Source organism: Argentina anserina, chromosome 7 (genome assembly GCF_933775445.1).
Source record: "Argentina anserina chromosome 7, drPotAnse1.1, whole genome shotgun sequence".
NCBI lineage: Eukaryota > Viridiplantae > Streptophyta > Magnoliopsida > Rosales > Rosaceae > Argentina > Argentina anserina.
In genome coordinates, this window is record NC_065878.1 from 22,393,951 (window position 1) to 22,414,873 (window position 20,923).

The 20,923-nt window shown below is 37.6% G+C and overlaps 3 protein-coding genes across 5 annotated transcripts; all 3 read right to left on the minus strand.

The window, feature by feature from the left end:
• Positions 1–1,301: 1,301 nt before the first annotated feature.
• LOC126802683 (uncharacterized) lies at positions 1,302–3,170 on the minus strand. Of its 2 annotated transcripts, none has more exons than XM_050530352.1 (2): positions 3,033–3,170; positions 1,302–2,258 (listed from the first exon to the last, which is right to left on the minus strand). In XM_050530352.1, the coding sequence occupies exons 1-2, from the start codon at positions 3,093–3,095 to the stop codon at positions 1,383–1,385; spliced, it is 939 nt and encodes a 312-aa protein (XP_050386309.1). In that variant the 5' UTR covers positions 3,096–3,170; the 3' UTR covers positions 1,302–1,382. The 2 variants fall into 2 exon arrangements, with proteins under 2 accessions (XP_050386309.1, XP_050386308.1); XM_050530351.1 differs by having other exon boundaries at positions 1,302–2,264.
• A 7,824-nt stretch (positions 3,171–10,994) lies between these two features.
• LOC126802087 (membrane steroid-binding protein 1) lies at positions 10,995–12,596 on the minus strand. Its single transcript, XM_050529631.1, has 2 exons — positions 12,258–12,596; positions 10,995–11,457 (listed from the first exon to the last, which is right to left on the minus strand). Exons 1-2 carry the CDS (start codon positions 12,557–12,559, stop codon positions 11,136–11,138), a joined length of 624 nt encoding a protein of 207 aa, XP_050385588.1. The 5' UTR covers positions 12,560–12,596; the 3' UTR covers positions 10,995–11,135.
• A 6,255-nt stretch (positions 12,597–18,851) lies between these two features.
• On the minus strand, positions 18,852–20,821 carry LOC126802434 (F-box/LRR-repeat protein At3g48880). 2 transcript variants are annotated; one of them, XM_050530060.1, is made up of 4 exons: positions 20,708–20,789; positions 20,335–20,415; positions 19,784–20,191; positions 18,854–19,593 (listed from the first exon to the last, which is right to left on the minus strand). In XM_050530060.1, exons 3-4 carry the CDS (start codon positions 20,140–20,142, stop codon positions 19,035–19,037), a joined length of 918 nt encoding a protein of 305 aa, XP_050386017.1. In that variant the 5' UTR covers positions 20,143–20,191; positions 20,335–20,415; positions 20,708–20,789; the 3' UTR covers positions 18,854–19,034. The 2 variants fall into 2 exon arrangements, with proteins under 2 accessions (XP_050386016.1, XP_050386017.1); XM_050530059.1 differs by lacking the exon at positions 20,335–20,415 and having other exon boundaries at positions 18,852–19,593; positions 20,708–20,821.
• Positions 20,822–20,923: the final 102 nt, after the last annotated feature.

The window sequence follows — 20,923 nt, forward strand, 5'->3', positions numbered from 1 at the left end:
TACAGTAGTAATGTGCACCCTATTGTGTTCCCAAGTAAACCAAGAGAAAGAAATTGTAGATACTATCGTGGATGTTGGTATGGTTGTTTTGTGTTCGCAAGTAAACCAAGAGATAGATACTGCAGATACTATCGTGGATGTGGGCATGGTTTGGTGGCTGTGATAGACATGGATGTTAAAAGAACCGAAACGATTATAAGTCTGGTTAACCCTTTCACAAAAGAGATCGATAATGTCTGACTATCCTTGGTTCGCCCTTGGCCTGGCAAGCCCTAAAGTTATATTGTCCGAAGATCCGACTTCAAATCCAGACAATTATGTCGAATTAGTTTTGCCTGGTAATGGCGCCTCCAGGGTTTTAATCAGAAGAAGACAACACATATGCTATTGATTGCAGACGAAACCTCGCAGGCTTTTTTAGTAGTTTTACTGATGCTATATTTTACACTGGCCAAATCTACATAGTTAATAGTAACAATTGCGATATTGTGGTGATTGATTATGAAAGCAGAACAACATGCATATGCGTCACCTCCTTCAGCTGTTGTTGTATCCTTAAATTTATCACAACGAGCTGAACGAGCATATCTCGTGGAATCAATCAAGGGAGACTTGTTCTATATTAGAAGGTTTGCAAAATATAAAGGTCGGAAGGATGGTATGGTGACTGAGAATTTTAGGGTTTACAAGGTAGTAGTGCTCAATGGATCCATTGTGGAGTATGTTGAGGTAAAAAGCATTGGAGATGAGGCATTGTTTGTTGGTGACTGTCAATCGGTATCTGTAATGGCTTCACGATCTTCAGGCTGTCAACCAAATTCAATTTACAGTACTTTAACGATAAACTATGCCCTATATGCAGCAGGAAATGGCCAAGTACAAGTTGGTAGGGCGGGTATCTTCCATTTAGAGGACGGAACTATTAACCAGCTAAAGCCAAATTACACTATTTGCGGGGACTGGGTGCTGTTACCACCGCCGATTTGGATTAAACACCGGCCGATAATTAGTCTCCGCTAGCAACCTGTCGTTCCGATTAGGGTGCGAATTTTCTATTCTCGGACATTCAAATTTCAATTTTAGTTTTGTCTTCATATCAGTCTTTTTGGAATGTTTGAGGTGCTCCCTTGATAATACTCTGTTATTGAACAAATAGAGATCAGGGTATAAACACTAGATGAACATTGGATTAAAGGTTAAAAGGCTGAAAGGTTGCTAACAGTGTCTTTCAAATCATTGGGAAGATTAGATTAATCAAAGGCCAATCAGTTTAAGAACAGACTAGAGTGCACATTAGAAGCTATGCTAAAATTGCTGACGCTAAAGCTAAATCAATTAATCAAAAACACAGATAGGGAGTTAAACACTGCAGAAAACTTTGGTCAGGCAATCTCTTTCTGCATGACATTGTCCTTGTGTTGTTGCGATGACCTGAGTTGCTTCTGGAAATACTCCTCGATATGCGGATCATACTCGAGAGGGATTGCGCCTGTGAGAGTCTTAATAGCAAATTCAATGCAGGGGTCTGGCCAAGAACTCCCGAAAGGTGGTTCAGTGATAGATGATCCTGACTTCTCACCACTTCCAACTATGCCATCATGTTTCTCTTGTTTAACCAAGTTACCTGGAGGGGGAAGAACATTGCATTCTTGCTTTATATAGCTCATGTCATCTGTTTCTCCATCTTCCGAATGATCCTTTAAAGTCTTTATTGCAAAGGCAATGCATGGATCTGAGAAGAAATCAGCAAGAGGCGAATCTGGAAGAACTCCAGGCTTCTCTTCAGTGTTATCTCGCTCTTCCTGAACATAAGGTTGTTGGGACGAACAACCAGCCAGATTATCCGACTGTTTGCTACCAACTCGACGTGCTCGAGTGCTTGCTTTCAGTTCTGGCACTGTATCAACCTCGATACCAGCTAGTCGCTTAGAAGCACGACGAGGCAAATTAAGATCTTTCTTCTTCTTGGATCTGGATAGCCGTTGGCTCTTTTCATTTTCATGTTTTGCATTCCCACTTCCTGGAGATTGTTTATCTTCAGTGCCTTGACCTACAAGAACAGAAATGCATTTGGTCTTGGTCAAATGACCATTCTGTACCTTTTGCTTTGAAACTTTGGTTTCCAGAGCATGTTCAGTAAGGGACGCACTTCCTCCATTACTTTCACTATCACGTAGCTGTCCATCTTTCATCATCTCACTCAAGCTTGAGCTCCGTTTGTATCTACTCTGTCCACTCCCTCTACCTATTTCTAACTTCTGCTTCTAGGTAATAGAAGCCAATCCATAATAGGGAAAAGATATTAATGACAAAGTAGCCAAAGTTACCGCAGCATTTAATCAAATCAAGAACATAGAAAGCTAAAAACCTAAAAAGAAGTCTCACTGATTACATTCAATAGTAAAGAACCTCTCCCATAAGTCCCATCACATGCCAATATTTAAGCAAAATGAAACACTTTGAGCACTAGACAAAGGAGTTCCGCAGTTTAGTAGTGTAATGTCTAGCAAGGTAAATACTTTGATGCAGAACAGTACTGCACGTTGCAGCTTAAACCCTACAGATTACAAATCATAAAATTCTTCTAATGTGAAAAATAGTCTACAGAGGAAAATGATAACTACACCACACCTATTGGAACAGTAAGGGCCTGTTTGACAACCATTTTGTTTTTGGATTTCAATGTTCATATATCACCTTGTTTAATCCAGCACAAATCAGTTTCTTGGCATACTTCAAGAATTTTACCTCTCAGGATATCAAATCACAGAATCACTAGTAACATTTCAATTAAAACATTCGCAACCTCACAAGAATCACCACCACAAGCACAGCCCACAACATTTACAAGCTCCAGAAATTAAGTTCTTTACCAAATCCACTTCTACAAAGCTAAAAGACTTAATCTTTCAACTGCAAAACCTACTTGAACCACCCTAGAAAATTAGAAATCGTAAACCTATAAGCCTATGACCCTAAAAACACTTCGAACTTAATAAGATTGAAGAAAGTAGAGAGCTTTAACTATTTACCTCGTCATTTCTAACTTTGCCCTCCACCAACCCGGTTGGGTCCTCCGATTTCAGCTCCTTCATCTCACCGGAGACCGGATTTTCCGACCGAAATCCGCCGGAATATGAGGCTCACTGTCTTTGCGCTCCCGTACAGAGAACTTGGACTCAATAGTCGTTTGAGACCCACGTGTTTCCCTGAAGCTGGTTTCAAAAGCCCTGGAAGCTCTGGGGTAAGGATCCTATGTTGTTCTTGTTTCAAACAGAGCTTGATCAAGTGGAGCTTTCAGTACGAAATTGCCCTAAGGTTTATACGAGAAAGTACTGATGTGGCCTCAGGTTCAATGATTTGAGAGATTTGAGCACAACATGTTAAAGGGAGTAGCTGGACTGGGGAACATAGGATTCTACACTTCCTACAGTTTGTAGTTATGGAGATTCCACTAGTGTGGTTCAAGTGTGTATGAACTTTGATCTAACACAGCCAACCAGTTAATAACACGTGTCTCAAATTTGAAGAATATCTCTAAAACACCCTTCAACTCTCCTCAATTTTGATTTACTACCCTGGTTAGGATATAAGGATTTTTGCCAACTTTTTTTTTTTTGGGTACAGAGTTTTGCCTACTTTGTATCATAACTTTGAAGATTTCATAGAATGTCAAATGATTGCTTCTGCAATTCTTCCCAAAACGAAACTTGGAAATCTCCGACACTATTATACATGTATCATGTATGGTTTACAAAGGAGCAATAATTCTCTAGTGCATTACACATCGTACAACTTAAACTAGTATACATCAAAGTTCTCACTAGTGAGGTTCTCTTAAAGTTCTAGATTCGCCTTCATCTTTACGGTAGATGAGAGACTTGCTTAAAGTTCTTCAATTTGGAGTTGATTGTTTCTAATGTGTAGTTTATAATAATTGCGAGTCTACTCTCACAATGTATTGTTCCGTCTGTAAGATGACGACGAAAGGATATGTAATGGTTACATCTTTCTTTAGTTCTACTCGTTCCTAATTAATTTGAAAACCGTAATTTTTTATTAATAAATCAAGAAGGAGATTCTAATGGTTTTTTTTAACTATAAAAACACTCATAGTTTATTAACTTTCACAAAACTGAATATAATGTATAAATGATATTATTGTAATTTAGACACAAAACTGAAAAGTAAAACCACCCAAAAGATTTTGGGAGAGAAGAGAAGAAATTAGGAGCTTTTGCACGCGTGTAAATGCAGGTAGAAATGCTAGTGGTATTTGATTAAAAAAAAAAACTACATGATCTGTGTATGTCTGATCTAGCTTGAAAAGAAAACACCACATTGGGACTTCTAGACTGCGCGCATCAAATCAATTGTGAAGGGGATTGGGTCCTGCCGGGACCAATCGGTGTGAAACTGCTTGAATCGGGTTGAGCTTGTTCCTTCTCATGGATTTTATAGCGCTAAGGAACAATGGAGCATACCTGCTGTTGTAACTTAACCTTTGTTCTGTATTGGAAGCTTGAGCAGTAGCAGTAGTACTAATATGTCGACAATGGCAGCTTTGAACTATTGCTAGGAAGAAAATGGCAACAATGAGAGTTGACATTAAGCATTTTTGAGGCTTCTTCATTATACGTGTGGTACAGATCAAAATCATATGAGCTTAAAAATCAAAGAATGCTGGCTTTTGGCTTTGTCTGATTGGAAGTTTAGCTGTATAAATAATGGAGAGAGAACTGCAGGCTTCCTACAATGTACATGTATTTATGAACCGATCACACGTCGATTTAGAATGACAAAACTAAGTTGACTTTGGGATTAGGAAGAGGTCGTTTTCTTCAAATAAGCTGGCCGGCATGTGTAGTTAGTTCTCATCTACATTTAGCATTGAAATATCAGGCTTTGATGATCTGCATCATTTTTGGAATAAGCAAATGGTTGACTTTCGAGAGGCTTAAGTTTCTTTAATCTGAACTTGTTGCCATGTTTAGTCCTGCATTTTCTACCTTAATTCTCTTCTTGCCTCTATAACAAATATAACAGACTAACACCTCGCTATAGTAAACAAAAACTGATCGAGGTTCTTTTTTCTTCAAATTTTTTTATTTGGTTACAGCCATGTTCATGGTTGTCTGCAAGCATGCTGTTCTAGTATTCAAACATCGAAATGCATGAATGTGTGAGATTGATTTAACCAATTCCGTGTGTTCTGCAATGTGCCTATGTTTAACTAATTTTGCAGTTGACTAAGTACAGTCCATAGGTGATCACCAATTGACAATGATGGGGCAGAGACTATCTTACTAGTAGTTTGGAATCTTGACCAATAAGGAATAAGGTGAGACATTTATACAGCAGCAGTATGCCATCTTTCTTGATTCTTTAAGTTTTTAATTCGATTACAACTAAATTCATGATTATCGGCAAGCATGCTGCTCTAGTATTCTGGTATCGAAATCCATGAATGCGTGAGATCGAAATGCTTCAGCTGTATATATATTCAACTAATTTTTCAGTTGACTAAGGACGGTCCAGAGGTCATACCAATTGAATATGATGAGGCGGGCTAGCTTAGTATGTAGTTTGGAATCTTGACCAAGAAGGAAGAGGGAGACAACTGATAGCTTTAGCAATGGATTTTGAGATTACTTATTTCCTCTTCTAGCATGTAATCAAATATATTCTGCCCAAGCAGTTTTACTTTTTTTTTTTTTTTTTTAGAATAACAAGCAGTTTTGCTTTCATTAGCTATGGATCATGATCATAATTTACATAACAGATGGAGATTCCACTAATTCCAGGCCTAAAATAAACAGTTGTGTGATTGATGCAAAAATCGCATCAAATAGTAAAATGGCATGGCATGGACTATTTAACAAATCTAATCTATTGTATAGACTATAGCATACAAAACCACTAATTCGTTCATCAAAAGAACAAAGTAAAGAAATTTTCGAAGTAGAGATTTTCTTCGGGATCTTCAGTACTGCATGTTCAATTTTGACCTTTTCCCTTTTGTTCTTATCAATTATCATGAACAAACTCTATTCCCAGCTTTCAAAGATGAGTACAAAGTAAAACATATGTTTCCTGGAAAATCTACTTAATTGTGAAGAGGGTTTGGTCCACCAGGGACAGCTTGATGAGCAACAGCACTTATCTGGTTCATCTTCTTATATCGAAACCCTGCAGGATGCTGCAAGCCAGCATTAAGACGCCTAAATTCGAAAGAAAACCTGGCTCTTGCTCTCAGTTTGAGTTTCATTTCTTGAACTTCTTCACTGCTAGTACAGCACCATCTTATGTGCCGTCGGCTACTAGAAACATTAACTAGAGCTAGAATGACAAGCATGCATATAAAGACAGGAGAGAGTTTAGAAATTCTCATGGCTTAAAAACTTTGGTAGACAGAAGTTTATGTAAATAGGAGTTGTTTGCATGTACTACCAGGATTGAGCATTAGAGGTTTATTTATAAGGGAATGATTAGTAGCTAACACAGCCTCCTGTATTGTCTTTACAATTTTTAATTCTTTTGGAGTACGCAGCCCCCTCTGGGAAGAAAGATCCAAACTGTACATTCAATCAATCATATCACAACGCCTGTACATTCATTTTCTAATCGTTGAAAGGGTTTGATTATAAAAAAATAAAATAGTAATTATTATCATATAGAAAACTAGAAACTAATCCATATCAGAAAGGACAACATTGGAACAACAAGCCAAGCAATTGATGAAAGAAGCTGATTATGATGGAAAGGAGTACAGATGATGCTGAAATATATGGATTTCATGAAACATTTGTTCTTTCATATCTTAATTTGTGAATACCGAATACACCACGTTTAAGTCACACAATCCAGATTCAGATGATAAAACCTGCAGAATGGATAACTCTATACGCATCAGAAATATTTAGACTAGTTTATAAAATGCTAAACATTATTGTGTACAAGTTGCAGATATAAAAAAACACAGATGAAGATAAAAACAAGATATGAAGTGTACCAGCTGCTGTGGATATAGCATCGCGAAACTGGATTGAGTCTTCTGTGATCCTCTCAAGTAAGTAGCAATCTTATATGGGGTAGTACTTCGTATACTGTATATGCTTGTGTCTAGAAAGGTCACAGCACAATAATATAACTACCTTCACATAACAGGTTTCTAAAGATCAATAATACTGTATGGCACAGATTCATGGTTAAGTGCATTGCATATAATGCGCGCTCAGGTTCATGTTTGGTGGAGATCATTTGCTTGGAATATGTGGTTTGGTGAATTTTAGGTTTCTTTTTCTTTGAAGAAAGGCTGGTGTGGCTGTCCTAAGACATCAATGTCGGAGATGAGAGTTGAATGAATGAGCACTGATGAAGTGATGTTGTCTAGAAGTTTATATTAATGGTATTACAAGAAGCTTGTTTGGGGGAAAGGGCATGAGCAACACTAATGGTATTCAAGATTCAAGATGTAGAAGCAAGGTGAATTGTGTTCGTGGGTGTACGTGTATAGCTGTTGGGGGAAAATAATCTTCTGGGTTGAGAGACTGTCTACAATGAGTATCATGTTATATAGAGTCGATTGTGTATAAACTTTAGTGCATTCTTGTACTTTTTTATCTCTCTCGCGTGAAGGTAGACTAGGCATCAAATTTGGCCTAACCTAAGTAAACTAGTTCTCTGAATTTTATCAACCGATGAGGTTCTTCACTTTCTGGGAAAAGTAATTTGACTAGTGTGCCTCGATTCTACGGTGAAATCATCTAAACTTCAAAGTAGCCTTCTCATATCTTAATTTTACAAACTTAAATGGCTTTTGCATAGAATCTGAAGTGCTTCTGACGATAGAAAGTTTCATAGAATGCCAATACTTGCATAATTGATTTTGGTAATTTTATCTCCAACACAATTATATATTACACATGAACTGTTTGTAATCGATATAAAAGCTTCATTGCATTGCACAAAGTACAACTCAAATCAGTATATATCAAGTTTCAACTACTCTAATAATCTGTGACTCTGTGTCGGGTCTTGAACTGAAAACAAAACATCACATTAGTATATATTAAGTTTCAAGTGATATAATCTGCCTCTGATCTTCCATGACCTGAAAACAATACATCACACTGCACACTTACTCTGAAAACAACATGTTTCCTGAAAATCCACTTAATTGTGAAGAGGGTTTGGTCCACTAGGGACAGCTTGATGAGCAACATAGCTTATGCTGTTCGTCTCTGTATATGGAGACCCTGCAGAATGGGAATCAGCACTAAGAGGCCCAAATTCAGTAGAAACCCTGACTCTGAGTGCCGGTTTGGATTTCATTTCTTGAACTGCTTCGCTGCTAGTACAGCACCCGGTGATGTGCCGCAGGCAGCTGGAAACATGAAGTAGAGCTAGAATGACAACAATGAGCATAAAGAGAGAAAGTTTAGGAATTCTCATGGCTGAAAATAGAAGCTAAAGTACAAGAAGTTGTTCATCTGTTAGCAGGTTTAAGCTTTAGAGGATTTTTTTATAAGCAAGGAATAGCTGTTAAGACAGCCAGCCCCTTTGTAAAGTCTTTTCAATTTTAACTTCTTTTGGAGTAGGCAAACTCCCAGTGGTCAGAAACATCCAAAATGCATCATCAATCAATCATTTCACAATGCTTGAACACTCAATTTCTAATCATTGTTAGGCCTAATTGAAAAAGTGATATGCAACATTAAGTAGTCCATATCAGAAAGGATACCAACGTTATAACATGAAATGAAGCCAAGCAACTGATGAGAAAAGCTGATATATGAAGGTCTATAAGTACATGGTGATACGGAGATATCAACAACGTTTGGTAAGATGCAGCATCTGATCTACTGTCCAGATAGTATGATATTTTGATGTTATCACGCCGTGTTTAGCGACACACGCTCCAGATTGCATATCAGATGATGAACCGCGGATTAGGTGACTGTAATGCATTTACATAGCTTTTACACTATAGCTAGGTCAGCCAGGCATGTAGAGAGAGAGAGAGACTTGCAGAGCGTTATATGAGAAAAATTCAAAGCAGATATTAAGAGTACTAATTAGGAGAAAAATGCAGTCGCTCGTCCAAAAAAATAAAGGGACCAAGGCATTAATTGCACAGTGCACTGACTTGATATGTCAAGGACCCAATTATAAACACGTTTTAAGCCGTCTTGTCCAATTATGAACAGAATGAAGACTTGAAACTGAGAATTCAGGTTTTTGATATTCGGGTTTTTTCCTGGTTTAAACCATCAGCAGGCCCGGAGCTGAGGTGAGCCGAAAGAGGCAACAGCCTCAGACACTTAGGCTTATGTGGGCACCAAAACTCATACATACACGCATATATGTGGTTAAAATATTCACCATATTCATCAAGTTTACTGTAATCGTTGTAGTTGTATTAAGATGTAGCAAAACAAATACATATGAGACAAATGACAGTAGTATTAAAATATTAGAATTCTTAGAAGTTGTTTTGCTTGATTGGAGATGTTGAATAATGAATTAATGTTGTGTAACTAAATATTTCATTAGTAGTAGAAATTTCAGTAATTTTGGCGGTAATTAGCTCAAAATTTTGTTTGTCGAGTTGTACGAATAATTTTTTTTCTCTAATGACCAAATTAGATGGCACTATTTTTCGCACTCACCTCAGGTCTTCAAATCTCAGGTTCGGCCCTGACCATCATGCAAGAAATTGTACACCATTGTTACTGCTGTTTGGTATATTTGCTTTTCAAGTATCTCAAGAAGTTGCTTCACGACATTCATCAAACCCTTTCTGGCCTCAAATCCTTGTATGAGTGGGATCAAAATCCATATTTCTAAAGAACAGTAAATTGTTTTTCATAGGATGCTAATCGTTCTTGCAGATAGCACAAATGTTGGAGGAGAAACATTCCAAAGAAGGCCAAGGCGCTAGATTTTCAATCTTATAGATAATTGTTACCCCCAACACTAAACACTAATATCTTGAGTTTGAATTATTGTGGTGCAGCCAATATTCTAAAACTCGGTCAACTCGGTCGAGTACTCGGTACTCGGCTGTTTACTGATGCGATTTTGACCTACTCAGTGCCTCTACTCGGCGGGAAGAAAATCGGCCGAGTACTCGGTCCAACTCGGTCAGAAAAAAAAAACAAGATTTTAGGGTTGTTTCGGATCTTGCTAGTGAAAGAGTTGGAGAGGAATCGGGAGTGGATGGTGGCTTAGAGCCTAAGAGAGGTCCTAGTTGCCAAGAAATTATGGAACTTGATGAGCATGATTTTATATCTGATGATGAAGAGGAAATAGATGACTTGAGTTTTGATTTTAAGTCGGATTCGGAGGGAGTACAAGATGGATATGGAGAAGAAGAATTTGAGGCATACTTACGTATGCTTAGGATTGTTTGCAAGAATTGAATTTGGTTTGCTTTTAATACTTATGTTATTGTAATGGACTAATGATTGTTTTTATTTTTTAGACATTATTATCTCTTAAATATTATAATATTTTATGGACTATTTTTATTATTTTGAACATTATATATTAGATTATATATTATAAAAATAATAAAAAAATACAGAAATTAGAATCCGAGTACTCCTCTACTCGCTACTCACCGGCCGGCCGACCGACTACCGAGTAGCGAGTTTTAGAACCTTGGGTGCTGCACTGCCGAGGGACACTTGATATAGGATTATAGGACATGTTCTACTGAATATTTAGGAAGAGAAGACAGGAAGCATAGAATGAGACTATGTTTGCCTAAAGGTTAGTATAGTCATGGTTCATTGGTTTTTAGTAGGGTCAATCCCGGCGAATAGTATTGAACAGTACGTACGAAGCAGCATCCTATGGAGAATCGAGACTATATGAATATGAATACTGGCTGAAAATTATGCCCAAAGGCTGTTTTTAAGAAATTCACTCATACGTCCTTAACCGAATATACTCTGTAGATATTAGGGGTAAGAAAGTTGCACCTATGATGCACAAAAGTAACATTGCTGAATTATTATATCACAAAATGAACATCCAACGAAGTCATATAACAAGAGTATCCTAGGCTAAGAACGCAGTAACTAATAGGAGAGAGATTGTACTCCAGTAAATGATTCGCCTTCTCGAGTCTACTCTTGCTTAGCATCAGCAGCAGATGAAGCGGTTTCCTCGGATTTAACAGCTGGGCTTTCTGATGGTACATCTTCAGCTCTCGGGGCCTCACTGGTGGATTCCCCCGGAGTTTCTGGAACTGCACTCTTAATGGTTCCGACCTTGACATACTTGCTCATGAACTTATATTCCCAATCTTGCAAGGCCTCAAGCTCGAAAGGACCGAGACCAGTGGTATCACCAGTGAGATCTTTGTCTTCAAAAGACATTTTCGCAAGAGCCCTGCTAGCATCTTTACCTGCAAATAGAGCATATGGACCTCCAGGTCCATAAAACATCCTGCAAAAGTGGTCCAGACGTGAACATATTAAAAACTTGTTATACAAATACAGATTGTCTAAACAAGAATAAATACTTCTACCCAAGTCACTGTAAGAAGAGGGGGTCTAGTTTGATAAGAGAAGCATCTTAATGAACCTCAACATCCTTTAACTTCAACACAAACTTAGACAAGCTGATAAACACCAATTAACGTCCTAAATTAAAGCCAGTGATACTGTGACAGTGTGACCCAAAACACACCAACTTAGGTCTGAAACAGGTAAAACTACAAACAGAACTCCACGAAATCCAATTTGAACAGAAAACATGGACTTATTAATATTAACATATAAACAAAAGCTGGACAAGAACCACTGAACCAAGTCCAAACACGTCTATTTTGCATCAAAATCACTAATTCAAACCTCCAACATAACAAGCAAGCTAATAGAAACACTTTCTTATCGATCGCAGAAATTAAAAGCAACCACCTTGTCCAGCTTTTAATTTCTGCGATCGATAAGAAACTAATCACTAAACCCACATATCGAAACATCACAAATTCACAACCCTCAAATTGTAACAATTTCCAGCTTTAGTTTCTACCCCAAGTGTTCATCACATCCCAATTCAACATTTCACACTTTCACAGTAACCATATAAACTCCCGCATGATAAAGTCTCCAACTTTATAATCACCAGATAATAAAACAACACAAAAACAGAAACCCAGTTGACTACTCCATAAACCAAATAATCACAGAAGCTTAAACCCTAAAAGCCCTAAATCTCAATCTCAATCCAAACCCTTTAGCTACCTGCTCTGCGACACGTCATAGATCTGACCCTTGATGGCCATCAGCAGAGGCTTCTTGGGATCGGATCCGTCGTACTCTTTGAGCTCGTCGGCGGTGATCTCGCCGAGCTGGACCGGCGGCGGCAGAGGCTGCATCTCCTCCAAGTTTCTGGGCCGGTGGTGAGTCTCGGAAGGCCCAAAGATCCCGGAGAGGACATGGTAAGCGGCGAAGAGAAGAGCCACGAGTGTGAAGAAGGTCGCCGGAGATAGACCCGTGTAGGCCACGATCGCCTCCTTCAGTGTTTCCCAGAGTTGCAGAGCCATTTTTGTTTAGAGAGAGAAAGAAGAGAGAGATATCAACGTTTAGTCAAGTTTGGTTTATCCTTTACTACCTACCCAGGTCTTATAGGAAATGAGAATTTACTTTTTACTGTGTTGAAGTTGAATTCTTTTTACTGCGGTGGAGTGAGGTCAGTGGCTAGGTCACTGATTACCAACCCTACGACTGATTTTGTGGTTTTCAGGTGGTTCCGGTGGTTGTCGGTTGATAATTTTGAAAACTACGTACAACTCAAGATTTTACGTCAGGGACTTCTACACTCTAAGGTCAAAGGAGAAATATATAAAGTCGAATATAACATAAGAGTAATTATTATGTGTACCCGGCACAATATGTGACACTGTAATGTGGTGTACGCAACCAATCATATTACGCCATGATATAATTAACATTCACGTAGTGAAAATGACAAAAGTTTATTTACATATACGAACCAATAAAAAACAATCACAATAAAAAATAGATCAATAACATTAAGGAGATACGCCACGTGGGATATGTGGCGAGTATATATAATAATTTCTCTATAACATAAACTTTATTTAATTAACGAACAAATTATACATTCGAAGAAGAAATGTGTACGAACTTTTCAAAGGTTATTGAGAATGATTGATGAATTATGTTTTTATTTGAGGAGGAACGAAACAAGAATACTAACAGCGTAAAAGAATATAACGTCACACTTTATTAATTGATAATAGAACTTATATATATGCATTACATAAAGTATAATCTACTCCGATAAAGAAACATAACTAGACTAAGACACAAGAATATAATAATAATTCTCCTAGAACAGTTTTAACCTATTACATAAAGAATTTGTATCTCTTTTTTTAGAAAAATAAAAAACAAAAGAATTTGTGCCTTATTATTAGACAACTTGGTGCATACGTGCTTAGTTAATATAATCTACGTTGTTTGCCTCGTAGATGGCTTTTAAGTCCAAACAACTATTATTTGTGATGATACTATATTATTCTTAGACATTTGATTGGAAAAGTTGTCATGATTGATTATTCAACTCAGCTTACCTATCCTATTTCTCAAGTACCCATTACTCGCCGACTGGCGATCACAATCATGAGAAGGGTGGAAATGCTTTTATGATTAATTATCAAATAGCAAGAGAGTCGATCGACATCATCTTAATTGTTTCCATAACCCTGCTTTCATATTTTCACCACCTCAACATAATCATGAAGCTCAATAATTCAAAGACTACTTAAAGCAATCCAGAAAACAGAAATTGTGAATGAAATAAAGGGTTCGGAATTGAACCAGTACTTTCAAGAACTAAACTACAAGCTAGCCTAAGATAAAACATCAAGTTTTAGGCCATCAGTAGGAAACTACTTTGTTTTTTTTTTTCAATAGGAGACTACTTTGTAATTATTTAGAAAAAGGATCCTTGGTTTCTCATCATCGATCATATGATCGAGTAATCAAAGAGCAAGGGATTCGACCTCATCTTGTTTCCATAACCCTGGTTCATATCTATACCACTTCATCAACCCGTCGTCTCTTCTGGCCCTGTGGCACATGATGCACGAATCATATTCCATGCAAGTTATGAATTTTTTGAGTCTAGAAGCTTTGGCAAGAATCAACGGATCAAGGTGTGCAAGGACCCTTCTATCAGGTAGTCGACCTGGACCTGGTAGAGGTGGTGGAGTTTCCATGACAAGGCAATGTGATATATTCAGAACTTCCAGATCATGTAAATGATCCAATATGGCGATCAAATGTTCCTGCAAGATCTTCGAGTATTGGAGGCTCAAAACTTTCACTTTTGGACGAGCAGCTACTAATTAAGCTATCTGAGATTCAGAATTAGCTACCATCAACTTCAGCTCTCTGAAATTCTTGCAGTTGTTTGATATCTCCTGGATGAGGTACGAGAATTCACTGTCGCCAATGTATTCAATATAGTGAGAGATTCATGATCTTTCCAACAAGCAATGCTTTGCTGATTCCACCCCTTCTTATTTTGTTCCAATCCGGCATCACCAGTCGTTTCAGATTCGGGGTCCTTTCAGCAGTGTAAGTGAAGAGGTCATTAGTCAGAGATACGAGTTGAGAACAAAATATTGGTCACGCCTCCAATTTTTAGTAACTCGACAGTTTAATTTTTCATATTTCAATTTCAACTGATAACTCATTATATTTTCAAATTTTAAACAATTTGGTCAATCCGTTAATTATCTTTTTAATTGCACATAATGTTAAGTGGTTTTTTTTCCTCTTATGTGATGTTTGTCAAGTCAGGTAGTTAACGGTGTAGTTGGATGAAGACTTAACGGAATGACTAAATTGTTTAAAATTTAAAGTACAAGAAGTGATCGGTTGAAATTGAAACATGAAAGACTAAATTGTCGAGTTACTAAAATTTAGATGAGTGACTAATATTTTGTTCTTTTTAATATATCCTAAATATAATTTATGTGTATGTATGTATAATTGTTACATAAATCCTAAAACTCTCAACATTCTTCTAAAAGGCCTCAATTACATACTAAATTCAATCAATGAACAATTCAATTTCATATTTATGATCTTATCGCTCATACTATTGGCTTAAATGTACTAAATTTTTTTGGCTTTGCCAAAAAAAAACTTGAAAACGTAGCCCACCCAACGTTCGGATTCTGGATCAGCCACTAGTGTCATGTTAATTATTGCTCAATATACTAAGCGTATTAAGCTACTTAGTCACCAAATCCTTAATCAAGCTATAAGTAATTACTGTAAATAATCAATCCATAAAATTAAAGAAAAAAATCACAGTAGATAGAGAAAGAATAAGGTAGAAGGGGGTTAAAGGACATGGTATGAGAAAAGGAGAAAAAACTATTCACCCAAGAAAGAGACATGGTATGAGAAAAAACTATTCACTCAAGGCTTTATATTGTAATGTTTCACCACAGTTGTGGCACATGAATGAATGAAATGACTTGAGTTTTTAAAAAAAAAAACTAGAGAAATTGAACCTGGAACAGAGGTGTTGAAAGAGACTGAAGCGAACAATTAGCGCGAACAATAATATGATGGTGGGAGTGAGAAGGTAAAGTGTTGTAGAATTGTAGATGGTGTTGAGTGTTGAAACTGTTTTAAAACACGTGGTATATATTCAAATTTGGGAAATTATATTATACATTAATACATATATATTATATATCTTGACATCGTGTGACCGTCATTGCTCGGTGAATGAGGTCAAAATAATAATATAAATTGACAGCCACACAATTTTGATGCATATTATACATTAATGCCCATGTACAATCCCTTCAAATTTGATGTCATTAGTCCACATATATGACATGCTTGTACTTATTCCTGGTTGGTTTTCTTACTTTAAATTCTCTCATTTCACTGGTTATGAGGGCCTCACCACATAAGCATGCGAAGTAGAAGTTTAAGTCGACGACATAATGTTTTTGTTTCTTGGAAGTGTGAAATTAAATATAGAATCAACGTTTTTGCATACATGAGATAATTTGTGTTTTACAGATAATGATCGATGTCCAATTTCATCTAATCCTCCATGACATAGCTAATGGGCCTTAATGAGCCTATAATCAATATTCTAACTAGTTTGAGCAATGCTTGGGTAAAATTTCTTCTACTACTTATATTTGACACTCAAGTCCTCAATCAAAATAGATTTGGTCGTAGGGTTGTTATGCTATATATGAGTATAAGTCTAGTAGATGGTGTTCAATCAAAACCAATAAAAATTAATCAAACATGTTTGATTTAGTTCTTTCTGGTTTGTTGTATGATTGAATCGGACACATGCATACCGGTTCGGTCTACTTCAAATTTATTCTGCATATTATGTATATTCGGCTTTACGATGCCCAGTTTTCACGGAGCAATACCAAAACTTATTCTAGGTTTTGCGTGATAGCGCAGCGGCGGTCTCCGACCTTGTCTACATCAGGACGCTTCGGCGTGGATCCCCCAGAGTGGGAAGGTCATCAGGTTCTGGTCAATCCAATCGGGGTTATAGCATGCGATGGAAAGGCTCTTTGGAGGCTAAAGATGTCTAGGCTTTAGGATGCCGGCGACGTGGGTGGTGGCAATAGATCATTTTGTTCTTGGTCTTGATCAGAATTTAGGGGGGTGCGATATGATATTTCAATCTTGATACTGTAGCGACGGCGGCTCAATCTTTCTCAGAATGGGCGGCATTGAGCTTCACTCTCAACCTCACTATGGCGTCAAAGCCAGGCAAGCCGCTGGACTGAGGTGGTGTAGAAAACCATGTAGTAAGAGCCAGCTGGATCTATAGTGGGAGAGGGAGCTTTTGGGCTTTAGTCTTTTGGGCTGACTTAGTCCAATTCTCTTTCTTCCCATGTTGGTTTGGTATATTTTTGACTCATGGGAAAAGATCCTCCTCACTCTCTAGGCTTCGACCAATCTTTCGGTTAGGATACACAATTGATGTCATAGACTCGAATCGGTTGGTTGATTTATTAGAACTTAGTTTTTGAGGATTACATATTTGTTTTGCATTTTCATTGTTAGATTGTCCGTTTGTTTGGACTCGTTTTTTCATACATTTAATTATTTAATAAGCGTGTTTTTGTGTATCTATTTGTTTTCCTTAAGTTTAGCTTGCATTAGATATGGTTTGTCACTTCTTGTGTTTGGCCTTTGTGGTCGTACATGGCATTGTCCCCGAATGAAGTAAATTCATTTCCCTAAAAAAAAAATCCACCCCGCTTAAATGGAATAACAAAATAAAAAAAGACTTAATATTCAATAAATATTTCACAAGCGCCATTTACATATTAAAAAAAACGTACTTTATCAGGAGTTTGCATAGATCAGTATAAAAGTAGTTACAACTTACAAACCTTAAGAAAATCAATCAGCTAGAGAGCTTCCACTATTCTGCCTCCTCACAACTATCCAATTTGTTGGCACATAGATTTTCGAGGACAATAGACCGCAAATAGCTCCACCCACACTGCTTAGAGCTGGGAGTCACAGAGTTCAGTCAAGGAATGTATATGATTGTGATAAATTCAATGCAATACTTCATAATATTTGTTCACATCATCACCACGACATGCACCTCCTCCAACTTTCTCTTAGCACTGTAATTTCTCGAAATTAAAAATCCCGGTTTAACAATTTGGACTTATTTTTGGAGTGCCAAGCATAACAGGCACACTTGAATAGAATCAAAGAGCAAGAGAGTTCACCTCATCTTGTTTCCAGAGCCCTTCATATTTGTACCATTTCATAATCCCCTCATCGTTTCTGGCCCTTTGGCACGTCACGCACCGGTCCATTTACGTGCACGTTATGAATCTCTCCAACCGAGCAGCCTTCTCAAGAATAGCTTCATCAAGCTCTTTTCAACAATTTGAAGAGGCTGATTACGCTGCGGGGATTCAATCAGAAGCGCACAGTGTGCTGCATTGAGGACTTCTAGTTGTGGTAAGCCATCCAATATAGTATGTCCGCGTTCAGATCGTCCCATCTTCTTCTTAAAGTTACGAGGGAGTCAGTGATTTCCATTAGGGTTGGAAATGGGAACCGGATGATGAAGTTCAAGTTAATCAGATAATATATGAGAAAGAGGAAACGATAAAAGTGATGGGCAAAATAAGCCAAAGATTTCTTTTACTATCAAACGCACTTTGTGAAAGAACTTGCTTCGTGAAACCCGTTGATGATGTCCACGACACTAATCTACTGTAAGTTTTCTTGTTACTTGGTTTCAGAAAATCATACAAGCATTAGTATAATGTTGTCCTACAAACAAATTTTGAAGAAAATAAAGACGAGTTAGTTTAATATAGGGCGATTGAGAGTACACATTTAGACTTAAAGATTCTTGAGAAATTAGTAACCTAATCCCTATTTGAATCTCATATTTTGAATAGTTGAATCTTATTGTAGTATAGACGGGCCTTATCATCACTAACATAAATCTGGGGTGGGAAATCCAAAGTAGATACATCAGTCTTCTTCAAATCCGCTATTAACATAAATACAAGGAGGTAGCGCGGTTCAAATGAAATACCAGATTTCATTGAATCATAGTTGATAAAAGTGTAATCTAAAGCAGAAGGTTACTGAGACTCAAACGCCAAGCACTGTGAATGAAGCAGCGGAAGCCCTGATGTCTTATGTTTACTGTGGTTATGTGAATCAGTGTTATTTTAGGTCTTTACTACAAATCTACTCTGAACGAATGCAATACTTCCTGGTTTCTGGTCTCTGATATATGAATAGTGGAGATGTTTGGTAGAGAAAGCAAGCTTAGATTGTACAAAAGTATACTAACACATATTATTCAGTAATACAGCTCTCCATCGGGCATTTTATAAGTTCGATGGAGAAAAAGTTTTATTATGTCCATACAACAATACAATCACGAAAGGCAAAGGTCACACAATAGCTTCTAAAAAACTAGATTACAGTTTTGTTTTCATACTAAAGAGCAAGGGAGCTCACCTCGTCCTCTAGCCATAGCCCTTCTTCATACTTGTACCACCTCAAGAGCCCCTCGTCGGTTTTTGTCCTTTGGCACATCACGCAGGTATCCTGCATGCATGTCAAAAACCTGCGTAGTCGGGAAGCCTTCTCAAGGATAAAAGGATCAAACTCTCTCAAAATTCTTTTAGATGCAGGCGGTGGAGTGACATCAACTAGAAGGCAATGTGATATATTGAGAACTTCTAAGTGTGGCAGTCCCTCCAAGATCATGAGAAGAGCTTCCCTTAGGAGCATTGAGCACCGGAGGCTTAAAACCTTTAACTTGGGAAGATATGCAACTAGGGTTGAAGCAAAAAAAATATCACAAGGGCCCATGATCTTCAGTTCTTTAAAGTTCTTGCAGTTCTTGGCAATCTCTTCTATGAAGTATGGAGGATTTGCTATGCTGGGCATTGTCAAAGATTCCAGATTTTTCCAGCACGAAATGGCCTTGCAGATTCCTGTCTTTTTTATTCTGTTCCAAGCAGGTAAAACTAGTCGCTTCAGATTTGGGCACCTGCAATTAAGGAAATCAACTCACATTCAATGCAAGATCTTAATTCTTAAATTTAATTCTGACAAGGGAATACTTCTTCATATAAACCACAATCTAATTCAGCGGATGTCACGTGCTAACCTACTATGTATTTCCAAACTAAACATAAAACAGTAATGATATGTAAAAGGGAAAAGGTGAGATGAGTTACCTTTCAGCAGTGTATGTCAACTGATCATCACTGACATACAAATTGAAATGGAAAATCAAAGTCGTGATGCTTCCCCGGCTGAGACTCATGGATCTCTTCAAGAGACTAGACAACAACTTATCAGACCGGCCGTCCACATAAACATACGGCTCCAGCGGAATTTTAATGAAATTAGACTTCATCAACGACAAATCCAATGTCTTCCACAGAAGAGGATCACAGCACGCCAAGCGCCATCCACTACAAACATGAGCTAACCCCGAAGTTAACTCAAACACATCAAACGACTGAAAAATCTTCACCAAGATATCCGTCTCCAGATCCTCCCATCTTCTCATAGCACCCACACCGTCTTCCATTTCACCAGATCTCCTAACCTCCCCAAACAACTTTACTCCATCGCAATGCCTACACAAACAAATTAACAATTATCAATCATAAAATGCCACTTCACTTCTGTCTAACGCTCGATAACTCAAATCATAATATTTCATATTAATATATATATATATATACATATTACACTGTATGATCAACAAAAAAACACTCACTGTTCTAAACAAAAAAACTAAGCCGCGAGTCAAGAACAACACAGATTCCACAAATTTCTCGAAGCATTATCCAAACTCAACCTACAACAACAACAACAACAAAAATCCATCCACACAAAAGAAAAGATCAGGTTTATCATTACTGCTAGATCTCGAAGAATCCAAAACCCAAAATCACAGTACGAACAATTCAAAACTCGATAAGATCCATATTTCTCAATACAATTCAAGTCGCGATTCAAACAATCAGACCCCTCTACCTACCGATCTCCAATCCCGATCAATTCAAGAAGTAAATTCACAGAAACAAAAAGAAGCGAGCAGTTTTAGAGAGAGAGAGAGAGAGAGAGAGAGAGAGAGAAGTAGTCCTTACCTGTCGGTTCTGGTTCTGGAGAGGAAGGGCTTATCAGTCATCTGCTACGGGGCTGCTGCCGGTGGTGGTTGGTGAGAGGTTCAGCTCTGCAACTGGAGCATAATGTCAGAAATGTTTTTTTTTTTTATTTTTGGTTTTTGGTTACTAAAAACTGTTGAGGCGGATTCTCTTCCACGAAAATTACCAAAAGCCCCCTTGCTAGCTACCCAAAGGTTG

Excerpts from the sequence above, each read along its gene's own strand:
- LOC126802683 (XM_050530351.1), bottom strand. The coding sequence starts at position 3,095 with ATGAAGGAGCTGAAATCGGAGGACCCAACCGGGTTGGTGGAGGGCAAA. Across the intron at positions 2,265-3,032 it reads GCAAAGTTAGAAATGACGAG|AAGCAGAAGTTAGAAATAGG; the intron begins GTAAATAGTTAA and ends TCTATTACCTAG.
- LOC126802087 (XM_050529631.1), bottom strand. The coding sequence starts at position 12,559 with ATGGCTCTGCAACTCTGGGAAACACTGAAGGAGGCGATCGTGGCCTAC. Across the intron at positions 11,458-12,257 it reads TATGACGTGTCGCAGAGCAG|GATGTTTTATGGACCTGGAG; the intron begins GTAGCTAAAGGG and ends CCACTTTTGCAG.
- LOC126802434 (XM_050530059.1), bottom strand. The coding sequence starts at position 20,748 with ATGACTGATAAGCCCTTCCTCTCCAGAACCAGAACCGACAG. Across the intron at positions 20,192-20,707 it reads TCCAGAACCAGAACCGACAG|GCATTGCGATGGAGTAAAGT; the intron begins GTAAGGACTACT and ends TTGTTTGTGTAG. Across the intron at positions 19,594-19,783 it reads TTGACATACACTGCTGAAAG|GTGCCCAAATCTGAAGCGAC; the intron begins GTAACTCATCTC and ends CCTTAATTGCAG.